The sequence below is a fragment of the Empidonax traillii genome, unplaced genomic scaffold, assembly GCF_003031625.1.
Source record: "Empidonax traillii isolate 1590-97213 ecotype Southwest subspecies unplaced genomic scaffold, ASM303162v1 scaffold247:size2371522, whole genome shotgun sequence".
NCBI lineage: Eukaryota > Metazoa > Chordata > Aves > Passeriformes > Tyrannidae > Empidonax > Empidonax traillii.
In genome coordinates, this window is record NW_020955440.1 from 985112 (window position 1) to 1005852 (window position 20741).

Genomic DNA, 20741 nt, shown 5'->3' on the forward strand with positions numbered 1-20741 from the left:
CTCAGGTTGTCAGTAAAAAAAGACTAACAGTCACCGATGGAACTGGCTTCTACAAATTTATTAAAAATATTTTACATCTAACTTCCTTAATAGCTTTCACCTTTGCCATACCTGTGGCAATAAATGCCATGCTTTGGATAAACATTTCACTAATTATCTCAGGCTTTGATCTATGCCTCTGAAGTTGCATGCTGCTTCCCCAGGCACTGGAACTAGAAGTCTGTGTTGGAGCTGCCCTGTTCTACTGGGATAGTGAATAAAGCCTTTCTCAAACATGTTTTAGTAGACTCCAGTCAAGTATATAATGTGAATAAAGAGGCCCATATTCATAATCTACAATAGTAATAAATGTTAATTGCACAGTAATAGTTATCAAAGACAATATTCAATGTGATTACGTCTTGTGCTGGCCTCGGGGCATACCGCTATCATAATTAATAATGTTATTTAATAACAACAGAGGGTAAATGCAGCTTATAAATTCAATAGCAAGGTTAATAAATGGGATCTGGTAATTATTAGGTACAGCTGAGCAATTTCTGAAGCATTTAAAGACCTTCCCTAGAGGTAATGAAGCAGGGCTGATGTGCTTGCCTCCTTTACTGAGCAACAGGAATAAAAAGTAAATAAATAGACATGTGAAACAGCCTAGTCTCCTCTTCATCATGCCCTTCCTCTAAACTACTTTCTTTTTTTAATACCAGAATTAAAATGCCTTTGTAGCATGGACTTTTGAAAGAAAGTATGATTCAGAGCCTAGCCTGATTTGGGACTCAACTTTATAATATCTTCTATTGGTCATGGAGTTCTCTGCCTCAGTCATTCATGTGCAAAAGGCTGTTTCCTGTCTTGACAGGTTTACAATTTAGGTAATTCCTGTAAAAGAAAAAAAAAAAAAAAGAACAATTGCGGTAACAATTTGTCTTCTAAAAGGTAAAGCCTTTGGTATTTTTGCTCATTCTTATATTCCTCCAGCTCGCGCAGTCCTAGCATGACCTGTAAATGGTATTTTTCTAAAGAGAAAGTCTCTGCTATAATTCTTGAGCAGGTACAAACAAGCCAGGGCTTACTATGAGTATCACGTTACTGTGACTTAATATACTGCTGAGAGGATTTGAACTCTAGTGAGTAGCATGGCTGCAAAGTCTTTCTCCTTATTGCAAAGATAAATTAGTTTAAAAACACCTTTGAGGTGAGATGGGATAACAGTAGGCACATGGGCACCTATGATACTTCAGCTGTCAAGTATGTTGCAAAACCGAGTAACTCAGCTGTTTTTGATGGCATGCTCTTAATCCACAAGGGAAGAGGGTTAAGTGAAGGGCACTGACAGACAAGCTTTGGTTGAGTTTCACGTGCAGGAACTGAAGATTACATGGTGCTACTGCCCCCATAGACAAAGGAAAGATACCTTACTCACCTCACTGCTATGTCAATTAACATCCATAAAGTGATTCACTTTTCGATACCAGGGCAAAGGAACAGAACTAAAACGTAAAGGTAGGCTGTTGGGTTGGTTTTTTACCCAGTGCAGCAAGCTTGTCAGTGTCCATAAAATTACACTCTCCTATATATAGAACAAGTCAATAATGCATATGCACATAATACATATACATATCATATACACCATTAGCTGGTGCGCAGTAATGTGCCTGATAGCATTAAGCTGAGCAGTGCGACTGTTGCCCTGGTTGGATCCTGAACCTCCAGTCTGAAGCCACCTGTGAACATCACCATGGTGAAGCCACAAAAGAAACAAAGAATGGTGAAATCAAGGGTGAGGTGAGGTTTCTGAAAGGTAACTGAAAATGTAAGGATTTTTATTGTCAAGAACAGCAGTGCTACAACAGAAGAGGAATAATATTTCTAAAGATTAAGTAGGACAGGTGGCAGAAGAATTTTTTTTGGTAGGTGGTTACAGTCAGAGGATAATATACCCAGAACCAGGCTCTTCTCTGAGAAATACCATTCACAGGTAAAAGAAAGTTCTTTTTAAAAAGTCTGTTCTCCCAGCGGACAAGGAAAGTTCTAATTTGGTCAGTTTCGAATCACAACCTAACAAAACGAAAAATAGATTACTCTTCAAGCACGGACACTAGAATAACTTGGCAGATGATTACAGAGACGAAAGTAGCATCGTATGCCGTACAGTGCTTTGCAAACTGCATGGTTTGGACCCCAATCTGTGCGTGCTTCCAAGGATGGAAGCACAGCGCGAGCGAGCACTGACCTCTAGTGGGCAGAACAGTCAGACCTGAATTCAGTCGCTGAATTCAAAATAGAAAGTACGTCATGGGCACCGCTGGCCCAAGGCTTGTGCTTGGCACCTCTACAGTCGGCATAGTTCTACCGTTAGGAATCTCTCACTGTCTGTGTGTCAGAAAACATCATGTCTATTGTAAAATCTAGAGGCAATTTTTTTTATGGCCAAAAGAAAACAGTGCACACTTACAATTTGCTTAGTAAGACACAGAAGTCCAACTACTGGTCCATAAAATTAACTGAGGCTAAATTCACTCAACTTCTTAGATATTTATTTAATAACCTGCATTGTGAAGACTGTGTCTTCAAGGAAATTATCAAGGCACTGAAATATGAACATACATGTCATATATTAAGAGTCTTAGCCCTATTTTTATTACAATCAAAAAGTAGAGAATGGTGAATGTTCATATATTTTCAAGGTTTGCCCCAAAGCAGTTTGCTTGCTTCTCACTTTCAAGTTATTTTCCATAGGAAAAGTCCTTTAAGTGTTTTGGAGCTCTTCTTTAAAGTAATCCAAAGTAGAAAATCAATCCCATGCGCAAAATTCTGTAAGGCTTCAGCTGAAACTACCCAAGTTGAGTGCTCTCAAACAGTTAAGATGCCATACAGGCTTCTCTTCCTCTATTACTCAGGTCATACTTAACTTCATTCAACGGTATCACCCAGAATTTAGTGAAGACTGGAGTTTTTTGTGCTTTCACCACCTTAAAATAGTGAAGTTTCTGGAAAATACTTGGTCAAGGAGGATCCATAAATATGGAGCTTGCAGAAGGGCTTTGCCAGTTGTGTGGCTTTTCCTTGTTTCATTTGCACCCTGTCTCACACAAGAATTGTTGTCCCACACCCTAGATATTTATTCTTGCCTCAGAGTGGCAGGGAAGGGAAGAAGCAGGATAATCTCAAGACCCATGGATTCCTTATTGCAAGGCTGTGAAAGGAAGGAGGAAGAACTTCTATGAGGAGAGCAGAATGCCAGACAATGCAGCAGACTTATTGTCTTAATACTATTCCAGAGTAAGAGATACTGTCTCAGTCTTTGATTGATATGAAGCCAATCTGTGTTCCAAAGTTAGTGCCATCACGAACGTGAGAGTAAAATTTATCAGGGTGGCATGCAGTACAGAAAGTGACATTTTGGTTCTGGTCTGTGACAGAATCATCTTGGATGTTTTCAGGAAGAAGCCCTCCTCTCTCAAGGAGAATCCTTAAAAAAAAGAAAGATAAACAGAAAATAATATTTTTTTGTACATCCTCACATTCTGTAAGGCATTATTTTTAAGGCAGAACATCAAGTGCCAGCTAAACAAACTGTGCCAATATTGTGATTGGGACTTTCATTTGCTTTTCTTTTTTCTTTCTTCCAGAATTAGACTAAATTAATCACTTTCCCGCAACCAGTAAAGCCACATTAAAATTGAAGTTTTGTCTACAATCCTTAAGCTACCAGTATAACAATAAAATAATGGTTGAAACAGCAAAAGTGAGCAGATACCATTCATTCAAAGGTATCATTTGTTGATCTGCAAAGTACTAGAGAGTAGTTTAAGTGGTGAATAACAGAATATCAAAATAATTATTGATAACTAATGTGAAATTAGTCTTTTGTTCACTCAGGAGGCTTACCGTGTTGCTCTTCTAATATCAATATAAGGATTTGCAGAGTCAAATAGTCTCACACATTTTGGATCAATTCTGTGAAATTCTTTTGCTGATTCATGAGGAAGTTTATAGCAGCAAGGCCCTACAGACGGGCCCAGCACCACAAGGATATCTTTCACGTTACAGCCATATTCAGATACCATAGCATTTACTGTGGCCATAGACACTCCTAACAATGTGCCTTTCCATCCTGTGAGAAAGGAGAGGTTGAAAAAAAAAAATCGTGTGAATAGTCTCTTTCATTTTCTAGTATATTCTAGAAATATACGCTATTATTAAAGATATAAATTAGGAAATATATTTACACCTAAAATAAAAAAATATATCTAATAATAAATTGTCTTAAAAAAAAACAACACAAAAAAAACCCCAAACAAACAAACAAACAAACAAAACCACATTAACAGCTATCAATTTGCTGATATAATTTTGTGGAGATGGAAACTAAAGAGAAGTGTTTAGTCTAGAATTCCAGAATTCTTTTTTCCCAGTGTCCTGGTTTGGGCAATTGGAGCATACCTTATAGCTCCTCTGTGCTTGAAACATTTAAATGGGAATATGACAAGAGAAATATGTCAGAAATATGTCAGAAATCTTTTTTATAGTGTTTTAATGTTACTTTAGGGGAAAAAAAAAGAAGAGGCTCAAGATAGGGACATTTTTTGGAACAGACAGAAGCCAAGTTTGCACTTGGGCATTGTTTGGAATAGGGAAAAGAAAGCCCAGCTTTGAGTTCTTGTATATCAATGTGAGTCCTGGGAAATCTTTGCATTGCACAGGGAGTGCAATTCCTACCAGAATGAGCAGCACCACAGGCTTTTCTGACAGGATCAGCAAATAGAACGGGTATGCAATCAGCACCTGGAGCTGCTAGTGTAACACCTTTCTGATTCGTAACTATTCCATCATAGCTGTCAGGCTCTGTCTTTCCCATAATACACACAGCATTAGCGTGATTAACCTGTCAAAACAAAACCAGAACATGGACAGTGATATGGCAGCAAAACAACCCAGTTCTGTCTAGTACAAGGTTTTTTCTTTGGCATGAAACACTCTTCTGCACCAACTGATTATGCATGGAAATCAGGCACTCCCTTGTTCAAATGCCATGCAGATGTATCAGTAGAAAGCCACTGTAGAAGTGATGGTGTATTTTTCTTTTAGGAGGAACTGCTCTGATCATTTATCTGATTTTTCTACCCTGTGGTAAGTTAAATGTTTGAACAGACTTGGAAGAATCAGCGCTGCTTCTCCACATTGTGCCAAATGGCTGATAGTTTGAATGGCTATTCCCTCAGATAAGCTGCCAGCTGGTTCTCACAAGTTCTTGCTGACAAAGGTAAGAATAATGCCTACAGTTTTAGCCAGTGACACATGCAGGAAGATCTGATCCATTTACTTAAATCCATTGTTTTATAAGATACCTTGACTCTGTGAAAAGCCTCTGGGTTAAATCCTGCAGCGTTAGCTAGCCGACGGAGATTTTCTTTAACAACGTGTGGGTCCCTCCGCTTGGAACTGCTGAAGAGATTGCAGGAGCTTAGAGTTGGTATATATGAGATCCCACCTGTCCTTGTGGTGAACCCGTGCAGGAAGATATCAGCTGGCAAGGCAAAAAAACCATAACAAATAATTGCTTTCAACACAAGACCAGGCCAGCTATTACATGGTTTTATGCTGAAGAAACCTGGAATCAGCCAATCAAGTTGAGTATTGCTTTACCTTGTATTTAGCTGTGGCATTTACGTTTTAGGATTCTAATTTACTTCTTGCTCATAATCATGCCATGGCAGGGACACTGAGATGAGGCATGTTTGGGGCTGCAGACCAGGAGAAACTCTAGCCCTGCCTTTCCAGATGATGATGGTAACTGTCCAAATGTGTAATTCACACACAGAGGAGATTTTACTGTCCGCAGTAACGCCCTCACTAAACCCAGGACTGTCTTTCCTCTCATCATGCACAGGCCTGGAACAGACTTGCCAGTCTTTTGCTGTATTTCTACTGACATGTCTCCCTCTCATAGTCGTGATACATTATTACAACATCAAATAGAGTTATTTGTTGCCTGAAGACATTTCCAAATCTTACCCATTTTGCAATTCCCTTGAACTTGATAACAGTCTCTGTAAAACTACTAGCTGGAACTCTCTTTACCTGGAATCAGGGAGGATCTGAGGATGGTGAGCTCCCCTTTCAGGCTTGGCAGGCTTTCCAGGTGCCTCTGAATCTCACTTTGGATGAGTGCCATGTCCTGTGAAGGAAGTGTTTGCCCTTCACCCTGAGGTTCAGGTAGGTTTTCAGAGACAAATACCGCCTGTAAATCCTCATATTCAAACTGGTAGACTGCTGTAAAGAGATGGTCTATATATGCTTTCATTAGGTCTTTTCTTAAGGTAGGGAGAATAACTTTAATGATGCTTAGGTCTTTTTCATCCAGTCTCTGTTTGATGGTGTACAAAGCAGCAGCTGTAGTCAGAGCATGTACCACCTCCAGTCTTCTCTTCAGACGCTGAAAACCTCCCAGAGCTGGAAGCAAGAACTCTTGTTCACCTTTCCTTTCACTCCCCTGCCTCTGGCAACACATGACATAAACAAATGGAGCATGGATGGAAGAGCATTTCTCAATAGTTTCCAGTGTGTTGCATAGTAATCCTTGGATGTTGTTCTGCAAGTTGTCCGGGAGGCTGAACAGATCTATTAGTACTGCTTCCACCATATTCCAGGATATTTAAAAGTTTCTACAACTGTCAAGTAGTTGAAAGCCATGAAAAATAAACAAAAAGGCATGAAACAACTGTTAGTCCAAACACAAAATAATGGTATTAAGGTAATGAATTCAGTGATACTGGGTAGAGCAAGTACAGAGCAGTTAACTACTAACTCAGGATTTCCTAGCTGCATCCAAAGAAATTGCAGCAAAGCGGAAATAGGAATTATTATGTATATTAGGCATTTAGGTATTTCCATACCACCCCACCTACCTCAGGTTTTTCCCAGGTCAGGGATGATGAAAGGTTGGTACATAAGATTAGATTTATTGAATCAATTAACCCACATTAGCCTAATGGATCTTCTTGACATCTGGTTGATGGGCCCTCCTCCAGCTTCCAGAGGGCAAGCAAATACAGAGGTTCCTTAGTTTGCTGGGACTGGAGGAGTTTCTGTAACAATTTTTTTGGAGCTGTTTAACACATTGCTGAGGTGGAGCTCATGTCTTCTACCCCTCCTGGCAGCAGAGTGCTGGGCTATGAGTTCAATGACATTTTTTCCCACAAGACCTTTTGTACTTCTCCCTTTTGAGTTACCAAAATTATTGACTTGCTAATTTCTAACTTCTGTGTGAAGGGGAACGTGATTGGTATAGTTCTTCTTTTCAGCACGCACAGGAAGTCAGCACAGGTTACTGAAACTTTACCTAGTAACACATGAAGCACTTAGAACTAAATTAAAATAATGAAATACTGTGCCTAACTTCCTGCCTCAGTTTTATCACACTGCTAGCTGCACTCTTTGCTTTGAAATCAAGATGTGTTAAGCTTATCCCAAATCATCCTATCATTCATGTTTTCTCTTGTGGCCCATGGTGTAATTCCAGGTTTGGTGGTTTGCTTTTTTCCCTTTTCTGAATTTTGTTGATCCAGGCCCAGCTAGGCCTACCTGTGAAAACTTGTCCATCCATCTCTTCTCCTCACTGTTGCTATGAGGGCCTATTTTTTATGCCCTCCCAGAGGTGTCTTACTTTCTTTTCTCTCCCTCTGATAATCTTTCATTTTCAAGTGCAAGCCTTCCGAGGTCTGGAACAAGAAGTTAGAACCCTCTACTTTGGGAACCATGATGACATCTATTTAGATTTCATGACTAAGCACTATGCTTGATCTGGGAGAAATACACATAGCTTTGCCACCAGTTCTAAGACCCCATAATAATTTAGAGTATTCTTTAACACTGACATTTATTGTACAGCAACAAATTGTTCATGGATATTAATTTATTTGTAGGAAAATTCATATCTTTGCAGAAACAGAGAAATTGAGAACTCTTTTGAGTCTTTGAAATCAAGAAGTAATTGGTACAGGAGTAACCATTAGGAGTACAAAGAATAATGGGCACGAACTGAAAGAGGGGAAATTTAGGCTAGATATCAGGAAGCAATTCCTTATTGTGAGGGTGGTGAGATACCACAGCCAAGGGAGGCTGTGGATGCCCCAACTCTGGCAGTGTTCAAGGCCAGGTTGGATGGGGCTTTGAGCAACCTGGTCTAGGGGGAGGTGTCCCAGCCTAAGGCAAGGGGATTGAGACTAGGTGATCTTTAAGGTCCCTTCCAACCCTTAACGTTCTATGATTTCATGATCAGTGCTCTGCTACCAGAGCTAACTGCTTAACATAGTGCCCGGCACTATTTTCCTGCTCCAAGTCCTCATTCTCCTGTATCTACATTCACGCTCTGGCTTTTCAACACTTCATTGTTCTGCAAAAATACTACTTCTGTGTGCACTTGAGGCCTACCATTATGGCAGCCTTGGGGTACTCCTTGGCATTTTATGCTTTAGAATGGATTTCCAGAGCCTCTGCACTCAAATGAAAGGTCAAAGACCTTTCTGGTTTTAAGGGACAGTTTATTCAAAGGTCTTACAGAAAACATTCTGTATTTTCTTCATTGTTCTTTTCCCCAGACTGGAAGAAAAATAATCCTGACTGAAAATGATGTTTTCCTTTCTGCGAATTGAACACTTACAAAGATTAACTAGTGACTATCAAAACAGGTAGACTGAAAGTATCAAAATGTGACAGCAGATAAAAGAATCTGCCAGGGAATTTATGACTCTTGATTTTGCTCAGAGTATTATTTACACACAGCTGATAATGGATTTTAGAGAAAACAGCTTGCTAAGAAAACAGTGCCAAAACAGGCTCATGTCAAAGACCATGTCTTGGAAAATGAGAGTATTTCCTTTCCTACCCTGACACTCTCTGTGGGAGGCCTGTCAGAATATGATATGATCACAAGCTAGGTAGAGCTAACAGTTTTATATAGGAAAGACAGTACAACAGAGGGCTGTACATAAAAAACAGATTATTGCTCCACTTCAGATATGTCAACAGTGGAAGGTAAGTAGAGTTCGTTGCTATCCTCATACTTCCCCAGAAAAATACCAGCAAAGAAAGGGTGGAAGGAAAGTGTTTGCTGAGGGGGAGGTAACTGCCTACATTGTTAAGTTGTGTGTGTACTGCAAAAAGTCCAGAGGGGCAATTACTGGGATGTACACATAGGAAAAATGGGGATGATTCATCCTTCCAGTTTTGCATCACAGAGTCCTAGTGAGGTCAGCGGTGTCAGAAATAAACTTGCTTACAACTGTAGCAAAACTGACTCCTTTCTAAGCTCCCCCCCACAAAAAAAGGAAAAAAAAAAAAAAAGGAAACCCTTCTCAAAGTACAGGCCTGCCGAGCACAGCAATGTTTTAGCTTACAGGAAATGCATTCACAGTTATCCATGTTTGAAGTAACATGCCCTACAGTCCCAGTGTTCCATGAAAACCATATCAAAAAACCGATTTACTGAGTTGATCATACTAGTACACAATTCAAGACAAATAATTCCACAAACTTGAAGCCAAGGCCACCCATTAGCTGTTTTGCTCACTCCCTGAAACTGTTAGTACAAAACATTTGGAGGGTAAAGAGATTCTCATATGCCGATATCAGGAAAAAGAAAATTAAAGAAAATGATCAATAATGAGAAGAGAAGTAAAGAGGGTAAGAAGAGTGAAAAGTAGAAGGGCAAAGTGAATGTAGAAAAGCAACAATGAAGGAAGAAAAATCAAGCTGCAGAGAAAAGACGGTAGAAAAAAGATGCAAAAAACCCCCAATTTTCAAAAACCCCAGCAGTTCAATTATAGAAGCTCCCTCTTGGTCAAGACAAGATTGCTGACAATTTCCTGCACCTTTGAATCCTGCTGGTCACCTTATATTTGTACAGAAACGCAGAGAAATTACATCATTTTTGGAAAATTAAAAAGGCAAGAGATATTTAACACCTGAAAGAGGGAGATGCCCTGAGAAAGAAAACAGGTCATTAAAGCTGCCCAAATGTACAGGGATAAGAGCACATTTGTAAAAAGTTTCAACAACAGAAAAAACAAAAACCAACCCCCCAAACAAATAAACAACAAAACCACAAACAAACAAAAAACAAAACCACGGGAAAAAATATATTTAAACCTCCTAAATGGAATTACAATAAAACATTCTGCCCCTCTTAATTTAGGTGTATTTAGGAAAGGTTGAAGAAAGAGAGAGAACCTCATACAATGAAAATATTAAAGTACCTGCAGTTTTCAAAAACAAACTCCGAGTTTAAAATACAGGAATTTACTTACACACATAGACAATCCTTTTAAACTCTTGCAAGATACCAACTGATATAATACACACACATTTCTGGCTTTATATATCTCACTTCTTTCAGCCTTGAAAATGATTTGTACAAGATGGAAATTCCTATTCTATGTAAGATAGCACTGGGAACCTGTATTTCTTCTTTTTGATGGGACCCTGCTGATTCCACCGGAAAGAACAAACTGTACCGCAAGGCACCAACACGATTAACAAGTGTCTGGGTAGCGCTGAACCCGGAAGCAGCGTTAACCCTGCCATGCAACTCCCTGCTGCAATCGCACCTTCTAATACACCAGCTTTGCACAACCTCAAACCCGCTCAGAAACGTATGGTGGAGCAAAACACAACAAGAACACAAAGAAGTTCAAGGAAAACTTGTGCAGACCAAAGGAGTTTCCTTTTCTGGGCTTTAGCTGCACGTTCCGGTGAAGAACTTGGCAGTCAGTCAAGGAAATGTATATTTCAGATGCAGAGAGAGAGGTTATGAGAGGTTAGCTTTAGGGGCCACAAGCCCCAAATGACAATGGCAATTTCTTGTTGCAGCAGTCAGAAATTTCGCAGAATGTAGTGGGAAAGTCTTAATCCTTTGACAGGACAATGCAAAGGTTAAAAAGGCAAGTGGGGAAAAGAGGGATTTATATCAGGTTTTGTACAAAAATCAAATGGTAATAAATATGTTTTGTCACCTGTGTTAAAATCATAGTCATGACAGTTAAGTATATGACAACTGAAGATCAGGACAAGAAAAAAAAAAGGAACAGAGGAATTAATGAAATCTCATTTTCTATTAATTGCTGTCTCCTGTTCCTCCATTCCCTGCAACTCCAGTAAACAAATATTACCACCAGGTCCAAAACACACCTGGGGAGTGCTCTGGCATTTCCTCTCCTGCTTTTCCTTCCAACTTGTGCTGGGCAGAGGGATGAGAGCTGAATTCTCCTTGTTCTCCTTCCTAAAGAGAACTGATGGGGCTATCTTGTCCTTCCCCATACAGACGTCTCCCTTCATGAAGTTTGCTGAAGTCGGTCATCTCTGAGGCTTTCCACCCCACTGTGGCTGAACTAGGTCATTAAAAATTAACAGGACTACTCGGTGGAGAGAGACCAACTCAATTATTTTCTTTCCTTCAGCCAGACTAAGGAAGAAAAACTAATTATGGGGGTAATTTTTGGTGCAGAATGCTGAGAAGGAAAAGGTCAGAAAATATCCGGGGTTACAAAACAATAATTGAAAAGTGAGAAATTGACAATTCTGGCTCAAGTATTATAATCAGCTTAGGACATTTCAAAAAAAAAAAAAAAAAGAGGTGAAAAAAACAGATCATATGAAGAGATAAGTGGTTAAATTATAAAATTGTTATAAAAATATATATTTTTACATTTATATATTTAAGTTGTTTAATATATCTATTGTGTAAGTTGTTTAACATAATATTTCTGTATTTAAGTTGTTCTATGTTATAAATATAAAAATTATAAAATAAATTCTAAAATGGAATTATAAAAGAAGTGCAATATAGGGTTAAAATCCCTCAACCTGGAGTTCAGAAGAATACGAGTGGGCACCAGGCAAGTCTGTGCCTACAGCACAGGACACCACATAGAGCAGGAAAAACTGGGCCACGTCTCTTCTCCGTCGTAAGCCCAGTGGTTCTCAGCAAAACGTGTGTTCTCTGCATAACAAACTATGGCAGCAAATGCAGTTTAATTCAATGAATTAGGTAACCCGGCGAACCTGGAAGCGAGAGGAGGCCGAGTAGAACGCCCTCAGCCACGGGGTGGTGAAACCGCCAGCGGGCGGTGAAGCAGCCACCTGCTCCTGAAGGCGACGGCTTGTTCCCGACGTTTTTCCTCGGGCTCCTGCCGGGATCAGCACCTCTCCGGGCTCCTGTGCCCTTCTGGCCGCGGTTCTCCGACGTGCCCCGAGCCCGTCCCGCCGCGTAGCTGGGCTGCCTTTGGCCGGCGATCCCCGGGCGGGGGAGGCGCGGCCGTGGCTGCGCCCTGAGGGGCGGCGGCCCTGTGGGTGCAGCAGGTGCGGTGAGAGCTGGGCCTGCGTCCGCAAACCCAGGGTCTGTGCTGCGGATCAGCGCCGCACTAGTGTATTTTGTAAAATTCCGCAAGCAAGCGTTCTAATTCTCAGTGATTAGCTTTGAACGTCTACCCATTAAGAACCGGTTCTTGCTAAGTAAAAGGGAGCCAAATGAAATAAGGTATTGATTTGCCATCCCAGGGGAAATCCCTTAGTACTGTTTCACCAACAGGAATTTTCATCAACAGGAATTAAATGAAATTAAGGTAAAACAATTCACTCTTTTTTTATCCCCCGCCTGTAGTTCTTCACTTTCGCCTCAAATGGCCAAGCAAAATTCTCCATCGCTGGTTGAAGTTGTAAAAGAAGTTGCAGAGCGGCAGCATTTACAGGCATCAGAGATAGAAAAAAGCAAAACACTTCTTTTCCAATTGCAGGTAATAAACCTTGTTTAGAGCAGTTTAATTTTTTTTTTTTTGTTTAATTTTTCTTAGATAAAGAAGTGTTCCTATGAAAAAGAGATGCTAATAGTAAAATATTTTTCGGGGCAAGTGCCAGATTGTAAGGCAGATACTTAGATACACTTAGGCTTAGTCAAAACTGTGGATGTGTACTGTTTTTTGTAAGGCCACAACAGAGCTAAGACTTTGTTAGAGCAGGTGAAACTTTTGGTTTTTACTTGGAAAAAAACCACAAAAAATCCCCAACAAATACTGAGCTGAACACACGAAGCAAATCCACAGCAGCTAAATGCAAAATTAGGTCTTTTAAAATTATTTTTTATAGTGATCTCCTAAGAAATTTGGTGGGGGAGAAGGGGAGAGCAGGCAAGGAAGGATTTTAAAACCTTTTTTTTTTTTTTCTTTTTGGCAGATTTTCACCAGCCCATATAATCTTTTTGAAAAAAATGCCTTTTTTTTTTTAAATGTATGTTTGAAGTGGATATCCTAAATAGTCATTAAGTACTGCCTTATTCAGTACTGTTAATTAGAACACTGGATACATGTAGTTTTGGTGAAGACTGTGTGATCATTTATTTCCTAATCTCTCAGAGAATTTATTTAGCTTTCAATTATTATTTAACCTTTGAGATCAGATTTCCTTTGAGTGACTTACTTTTAATTCTGAGGAAAGACACGGTACCCTTTGACATTTTTCAGTATGGGAGAATGTAAATGGAAATAGTAGAGTTCCAATATTTAGTTATTAGTTCCAATTAGTTATAATAGTTATATTATAACTAATATGCCTATAATAGGTATATTCGTTCCAATAGTTATAATATCTGTGAATAGCTCTGCAACTGAAATAATTGATGTTTGAAATTTTGCACAAAGATAAGTTCTCTGAAATAGCAGTGAAAACTTATGTTGCTTAGAAATGTCCATGGACTGGCCACATTTTGCAAGTTTCCTTCTACTGATACAACATCCCATAATATAGTATGATGACATGCAACAATAATTTGTCACCAAACAATTTAAAAAAAGGCATTGGTTTTCAAAAAAACCCACAGAACTTTAGAGCCCTGGGTAATTAAGTTAGTTCATTTATTGTTTCCTCTTCTGTACCTATTTCTTTTTCTTTCAAAAAAGCCCAAACCCTAGGATATTCCATACAAACATTAATGTTAGAGTAGCAAAGTTAAATAATTAAGAACTTTACATCAAAATGCAGAACTGCTTTTTCATCTTTACATCAATTCCCAGGTGTGCATGTCACAGAAGACATGGAAACCAATAATTTCCTTTCCAAAATTTACCATCTTTGCCACTAAGATCTTTTGCTTTCCTATCCTCAGTAAAAGTGGCTGGCAGTTATAAAATCCTCTAAAACTGTAGCCAAAGATTTCTAAATTAAAAACTATGCAGGAACTTTTGTTCATAACAGTTAATAATGTCTTAATCTGTTCAAGACATTGAGTAAGAGATTTCATACCACTCGTAATGCTTCCATTAGGGAAAAGATAATAGGCGACATAAATCACAATGCTAATCATCTCAGTGCAGTACAGTTGGCAGGAACTTTGGGCGGCATTCATCATAGCTAGTTTGCATGGCCTACAAATCAGATGCTAAGCCTGCATTAGTCATCTAGGCTCCCTTGCTAGTCGTCTAAGAGAGAAAAACATTTCTGAGGCAGCACTTCAGACCTTCCATCTTAGATTTACGTGTAGATGTGGTGATCAGGGAGATGGCTTAGCAGTGGACTCATGGTGGGTTCAGGATTGGACTTGATGATCTTAGAGGTCCTTTCCAGCCTTAATGATTCTGTGATTTCTTATGATGGATTGAAATACTGCTTCCTGCTTTTGTTTGCTTCCCATCAGTGAGATGAAGAGGCCTTTTTACGGCTTGATACATATTTCTTGTGGGGTTTAAAATAGTAGGGATTAATCCAACTCTCAAATACTACTGTGATGAAGACAGGATTAAAAACCTCAGCAGAACAGGCTAGTTAAGCTCCATCACCTGGAACACCGCTCTGTGTGTTTGTGTGGGTTTGTAAGTGATTTTTGGCATCTTTAGTTATTTTTAGTCCTATTAGTACTTCACCAGATTTCAGCTCTAAACAAACACTAGGATTAGGTTTGATCTACCACACCCTATGTATCTTGCAAATATGAGTAATTTAAAGTTTCATATTTTAGACTCAATCTAAGGGGAGAAAACTAAGTATTCTTGCATTGTGCCTCTAAGGTGATGATCTTAAGAAATAGAACTCTAATTATCTTCCATTCAAACCCTATTACACAAGTTAAAAAGAAGACTCTGTTGAATAAATATAAATTAATTACAGTGTTTAACTAGACACTTCGTATTCCCCTGAAGAAATGTTCTTAACATACCACTGAAATGTTTTACAGGCAAAGTTTCAGGAACTAGAAAAAGAAATTAATTCTATTCTGTTAGAAACAAAAACAACAGAAAAGGAAATACATCTGCAAGATGATGCCATAGAAGTGACAAAATATCACTGTAAGAATCTGGAGGCCCAAGTCAGAGCCCAGTATTCTGAAAATTTAAAGCTGAGGTGTGATGCAGAAACAGTGCAAGAAGAGTTTGAGATGATACTTGCAAGAAATAATGAATATAGGGAAAAAATAGAGAATCATAAACATCTCTTTTGGGAGATGGAAAATAAAATGCCAGTTATGATTGAGCTTGCTAAAAAGAAGGCTATTGTTGAAGAATTAAAGACAAAGAAAGAGGAGTTAATGCGTGATCTCCAGAATCCAGAAGGATCTGTTATAAAACAAGTACAGGTATTACATTTCCTTTTTAATTTTTTTTCCTTTTATGTGAAATAATTTTGACATAGTTTTTATAACAAAGTAAAGACTCTCAAATTGAGTTCAAAGTCCTATATTGTTGTAGTTTTCGTATTTCAGATCAAAAGTATCTACTCTTATATGTCTACACCCATGTTATAAAATATTTAATTATTAATTTTAATTAGTCTTCTTACATTATTATTAAATTATTATTCATAGGTTTACTGTGAAATTGTTTATTATAGTCCTTTTTTCTAATCTCTAGTAATGGAGTGAGACTGTTAAAATGTGACATTTTTAATAAGCTTAACAGATGTTCTGTACCACATTTCAAGGAGTGGATTTCTGTATCTTGACTTACATCTGCAGGAAGAAATTACACTTTTAAAAAGTGAAATCACAACACTGAAAGATTTCATCGATCAAAGAACAGATTTGCTGGAAGAAGAGAAAAAAAAGCATGCTAAGCTTAGAAAAGAAATTGAAGTGAGTAATTAAAATAAAATTTAATTACAGTTCTCTTGACAGAATGTAGATAGTGCAAATGAAGTTTGAAGTACTTTATACATCATTGCTGGCCATGTGTATACAGTAACTATGCTATCTTAAACTCTGGGTACTGATACCTTTTTTAAAATTCAGAGCTTTATTGCTATCTTGAGAAAAATTGAAGTTAAGAACGTTTTTTTCTGAAGTCTTTTAAGAAGGAATTCAGTTGTGAAATTTAGAATGATGTCCTGAAAAGAAAGAGGTCACTGAATGGTAATAAAGGAAAATGCACCTTTTAAAATTTCTGTAATACTTCTGAAATACTTTAAATTTCACTGCTGATTTGATTATTCATGACTTGTCTCATGGTTCCTGATGACTCATCAGTGGGACAATCAATTGCACGAAGAAAATGGACTTCCCATGAATCTCTCTAATTTGAACTGACATTAAATTAGGAATAACACAGAAGCTCCTAATTAACTGCCAAGATAAAATTCTGATAAATAGTTAAAACCTTCTTTTTTAAATAATTGAGCTGTATTTTATATTTTCTTCCTTACTAAAATATTCTGTATGTCTAGATAGTTTTTAGTTTGGAAGTTTCACATAGTTTATCTTGTTAGTTCAAATAAACGCCACAAAATTTAATTAGCAAAGCCTGATAATGTAAAGATTAACTGATCTTAGGTTAGCTCTATTGCCCATTGTAAAATTTAGGAGGAAGAAAGAATCATTTTTCATGTGATAGGGAATGGCAGAGAATTTTTAATCTGAAAAGCAAAACACAGCTGCTTTAGAACAGGTCTGTGCTATTCAGCATCTGCGAAAATATTTTATTACCAAGGCAACATCCTTCTAAGAAAGTTCTCTAAACTCAAAGTGAAATTAGGCAGCCTAAAAATAATGTTCTGTTCTGTCCCTGAAATCAATTTTAATAAATAGTGAAGGTTAACCTGTTCTTCGGTTTTTTGGATTATACAATCTTTTTGCCTCAGAAGGAAGCAGGTTCAAAACCTAAAACTTTCAGGGTTTTATTTTCTACTAAGAACTCTCTTGACAACAGTCCAATTTTTAATATAAAAACTGACAATGGAGAGGCAGAGACATTTATACTCAGCAGTCCTCAGCACAACTTGAGAAAGAACATTGAAGTCAGGCATGGGAATAAAGTGAGATACTAGTCACATGGACGAGGTTCCATTTAGCTGCAGTGGTGGAATTCAGCTACAGACTGCTGACAGCTAAATGTGGTTGTTTGAATGTAAGTGACTACACATGACTCAGGAAAGTTCCCATTATAGTCCCTGGAGCTGTGGTTAGTGCAGTTGATGTATTCTTGAGATCAGTTCAGTCCATAAACCTACATATTTACAGCAGGGTGAGTTGCATGGTCTGGTCTTTCTAGACTTATGCTATGCACTGGGTAGAGCAAATTGATCTAGTGAAAAATGTTCCTGCCCATGGCCAGGGGTTCAGCGAGATGATCTGTGAAGGTCCCTTCCACCCCAAACTTTTCTGTGATTCCATGACTAATAAATTTTGCAAAGAATATACGAGCTTCCAGGTTTCTGACCCTTCAGATACAAGCAGGTCATTGCATCTGATCAATGAGTTTGCTGTTGCTTTAGGACTTCTGGAGCCTTTATTCAGGAATCATTTTAACCACTCATCCAAATCTGCCCCTATACAGCCTTATTCTTAAATGCCTATAGAATTCCTGTTGAAGCCTGTTGTTAATGGCTAAACTGGCACTCAAACAGGATGGATTGACTCTCATAGCCCTGGTGCTCCCACTTTGCTTCAGTATTATTTCTGGTTTCCCACAAAGATTTCCTCAGCTAAGCACATCATGCAGGAATGTAATTCAGAATGCCTTTCTAAAGCAGCTGAATTTTTGAAATTTAAAAAATTTTGATAAATATCTTTCTGCAAAAAAATTGGTGCCTGTGTCCTTCTCCCCCACCCCAAGTAAAGTCAGTGATCTGACATTGCTATTTAATGAACTCTACAACTAATTCATACCTGGGATGCTTCTCATCATGCAGGGTACTGACAGACTCTTAAGGCAGCTTGTGTACCTTCTCTCACTCCTTTCCTGAGCACCATCCCCACCACCCATCTCTTGAAGAGCAGAGCCTGTTCCCAGTCTTGGACAGGGATGTCAGCAATAAATTAGGGTGGTTATCTGTGTAGAGACAAGACTTCGGGCATAAGGACTAATTCAAGATATCCGCAAATAATAGAAAATTATGTAAAAATGTAAAAAATTATGTAAAAATAATAAGAAAAAGAAAGCTCAAAAGACTGTCTCTGCCCATACTGCCCTCTTTCCCCTATGTCAGTGTGCAACTATATTATTCTTGGCAGATACTTGCCTATTCTGTCCTTAAACGACTCCAGTGGTGGAAATATCACGAGTGCCCAGACAATTTTTTCTAATGGTTGACATATATGTTCACAAGGACAGTAAAAAGAGCAATTTTTTCCCTCCCCTCTGTCCAGTAAGCATGTTAGTGCTCCTTCCCTCAGCAGATGTGCCAGACAGTTCCCAATAATGATGCTGAGGACACATTTCTAAAAAAAGCAGATAACATTGATCATAGATGGTTCTGTGTCATACAGCGTAGTCCTAGTGACGTTCAGATCCCCCAAGCAGTCACTCGTATGAGTGAATCTGACAGCGTCCCTCGAAAAGTTGTGAATGATTATAGTGAAGAGCAAAGCAACATGAAGGAAGACAGCCCATCAGCAGTGAAAGGCGGCAGTGTAATTTATAAAACATTAGTGAGAAAGTTACTTATGTGAAATTTAGGCAGTAAGACTTACAGGAAGTCACTGGCAGTGCTGTAGTTCTGATGCAGCTGTACACCATCATGTGTATGTTAGGAACAGTGTAATAACATTTCAATAAGCAGACACAAGAGTAATTATACACTACCACTCATATGCCATTCAAACTATGGTAAGCAAGCCCAAATTTTCATTAAGGGAATACCCGTTATTTCCATTTTGATTATAGTGAATGCTCTTACACTTCAGAATGCAAATCTTCGGAGAGTCATCTGCAGCAGCCATTGTTCTCCATGTAAGGCTGCAATGAGGGCAAAATTGATACACTACTGCATTGCTGCAGTGTTGCCTGCCTAAGAGAAATGTACCATTTTAAATGCAGTGCAGCTACAAAGCTGCTACTATAGCCATCTATGTTACCTCATTTGTATTCTCATTAATACACAAACACAATTGTCAAAGAATGAATTTTTTTTCCTTTCATTCTGGAGCCTGAAATCTTCCATTTACAAAGTGTTGCTACAGTGTGAGATGCTGACTCGTTGGGTGAGATTTACTTTGTTAAATTTTAGACGTCTACAGAGTAGATACCCACACTGAACTCCTCATTTAAGGTCTTAGTGAGACACAGCTTTCCTTTCCTTATGTGAAAAGTGAGGCATGATTCATATTGTCCTAAAGCAGACTTAGATGAATGTCTTCCTAGATATCCGTATCTTCAGCAGCAGAAAGTAAATGTGTAATGACTTAGTAAAATTTTAAGGTGTACCCTTGGACACAGGTAAGGGAGCTGAACCCAGCTCTGTAAATAGTTTTACTTGAATGAAATTTTGAAGTGAATTTTGTGGTTTTTTTTTTGTTGTTGTTTTTTTTTTAGGTACAGAATAAAAGATACGATGCTATTTTAAAACGTTTGCATTGCCAACTGAACAAAGCCCATTCAAATAAAAGACAGTGGCACTGGAACATTCAGCAGCTGGAGAAGAAGGCAGCAGAACTAAGAAAGTGTCTTGGAGTAGTGGAGTGACAAAATATCATGTAACAAACTTAACAAAGCTGGAATGTGGGTAATATTTTCCAAGCAGGGGAGCTTTTTTTTCTGGACATACTACAACTCTTAAATAGCATAATAGCTGGGCCAGAGCTTGTTGATTTCTTTCTCTTAGAAGTTTTTATCACTTTCATTTTCTGGCCTAAACTAAGATTTTGTTTGTTTGTTTGTTTAGGGGGGGGTTTGTTTGTTTGTTTGTTTTTGTTTGTTTGGGGTTTTTGTTTGTTTGGTTTTTTTACTGTAACCAGAGAGCATCCAGGAAGAAAGCTATTGACACTTCCAGGTGTTTTCAAAATATGTGCCAATTTTATCTAAAAAGTTAGTTTTTCTGAAAGTCAACCAAGCAAAATTTGAGAAGTTCCTGTTTATTTAATTTGGTCTTTGAAGATTAGGATCTACACTGTTTTTCCTACAGAGAAATGAATATCTGTGTATATTTGCATTCCTGAGAGACCAAAATTCTAGATCTTTTATCCACATCCCTCTTCACTGCAACGTACTAAGGTGCTCTGAAAGCTCTGGTGGCCTCTATTTGCTGTGTGGGAAATTCATACAGCTGATGTAACAGGCTGTTTGCTCTGTGTCTGCCAGGATGTCCTAGCAAGAGGCCAAGGAGGACATAGGCTGTCCAGCTGTAAAAGGCTTAGAAACAAGTATATTCAGAAATGGGTTTCAAATAATCTGACTTCAACTGATCTAATATATGTTAGCAAAGAGAAGGGAGTAGGTTAAGAGAGTAATACATCTGGATAGCTTTTAAAATGGAACAACTCACCCTCA

The 20741-nt window shown here is 38.4% G+C and overlaps 2 protein-coding genes across 6 annotated transcripts; one reads left to right on the plus strand and one right to left on the minus strand.

The window, feature by feature from the left end:
• Nucleotides 1-2712: 2712 nt before the first annotated feature.
• Nucleotides 2713-11708, minus strand: LACC1 (laccase domain containing 1). Of its 4 annotated transcripts, XM_027888912.1 has the most exons (7): nt 11188-11708; nt 7233-7342; nt 6082-6671; nt 5349-5527; nt 4720-4885; nt 3889-4114; nt 2713-3469 (listed from the first exon to the last, which is right to left on the minus strand). In XM_027888912.1, exons 3-7 carry the CDS (start codon nt 6641-6643, stop codon nt 3295-3297), a joined length of 1308 nt encoding a protein of 435 aa, XP_027744713.1. In that variant the 5' UTR covers nt 6644-6671; nt 7233-7342; nt 11188-11708; the 3' UTR covers nt 2713-3294. The 4 variants fall into 4 exon arrangements, with proteins under 4 accessions (XP_027744713.1, XP_027744714.1, XP_027744712.1 ...); XM_027888913.1 differs by lacking the exon at nt 7233-7342; XM_027888911.1 differs by lacking the exons at nt 7233-7342; nt 11188-11708 and adding an exon at nt 10308-10481.
• Nucleotides 11709-11866: 158 nt separating this feature from the next.
• CCDC122 (coiled-coil domain containing 122) lies at nt 11867-20125 on the plus strand. Of its 2 annotated transcripts, none has more exons than XM_027888909.1 (5): nt 11867-12046; nt 12659-12791; nt 15221-15619; nt 15998-16114; nt 19788-20125. In XM_027888909.1, exons 2-5 carry the CDS (start codon nt 12678-12680, stop codon nt 19935-19937), a joined length of 780 nt encoding a protein of 259 aa, XP_027744710.1. In that variant the 5' UTR covers nt 11867-12046; nt 12659-12677; the 3' UTR covers nt 19938-20125. The 2 variants fall into 2 exon arrangements, with proteins under 2 accessions (XP_027744710.1, XP_027744711.1); XM_027888910.1 differs by lacking the exon at nt 11867-12046 and adding an exon at nt 12262-12357.
• The last annotated feature ends 616 nt before the right edge of the window (nt 20126-20741 follow it).

Coding starts and splice junctions, on each gene's coding strand:
- LACC1 (XM_027888913.1), bottom strand. CDS start 6,643: ATGGTGGAAGCAGTACTAATAGATCTGTTCAGCCTCCCGGACAACTTG. Junction 5,528..6,081: donor CAGATCCTCCCTGATTCCAG/GTAAAGAGAGTT, acceptor TTGCCTTGCCAG/CTGATATCTTCCTGCACGGG. Junction 3,470..3,888: donor GATATTAGAAGAGCAACACG/GTAAGCCTCCTG, acceptor CTTTTTTTTAAG/GATTCTCCTTGAGAGAGGAG.
- CCDC122 (XM_027888909.1), top strand. CDS start 12,678: ATGGCCAAGCAAAATTCTCCATCGCTGGTTGAAGTTGTAAAAGAAGTT. Junction 12,792..15,220: donor CACTTCTTTTCCAATTGCAG/GTAATAAACCTT, acceptor AATGTTTTACAG/GCAAAGTTTCAGGAACTAGA. Junction 15,620..15,997: donor CTGTTATAAAACAAGTACAG/GTATTACATTTC, acceptor TTACATCTGCAG/GAAGAAATTACACTTTTAAA.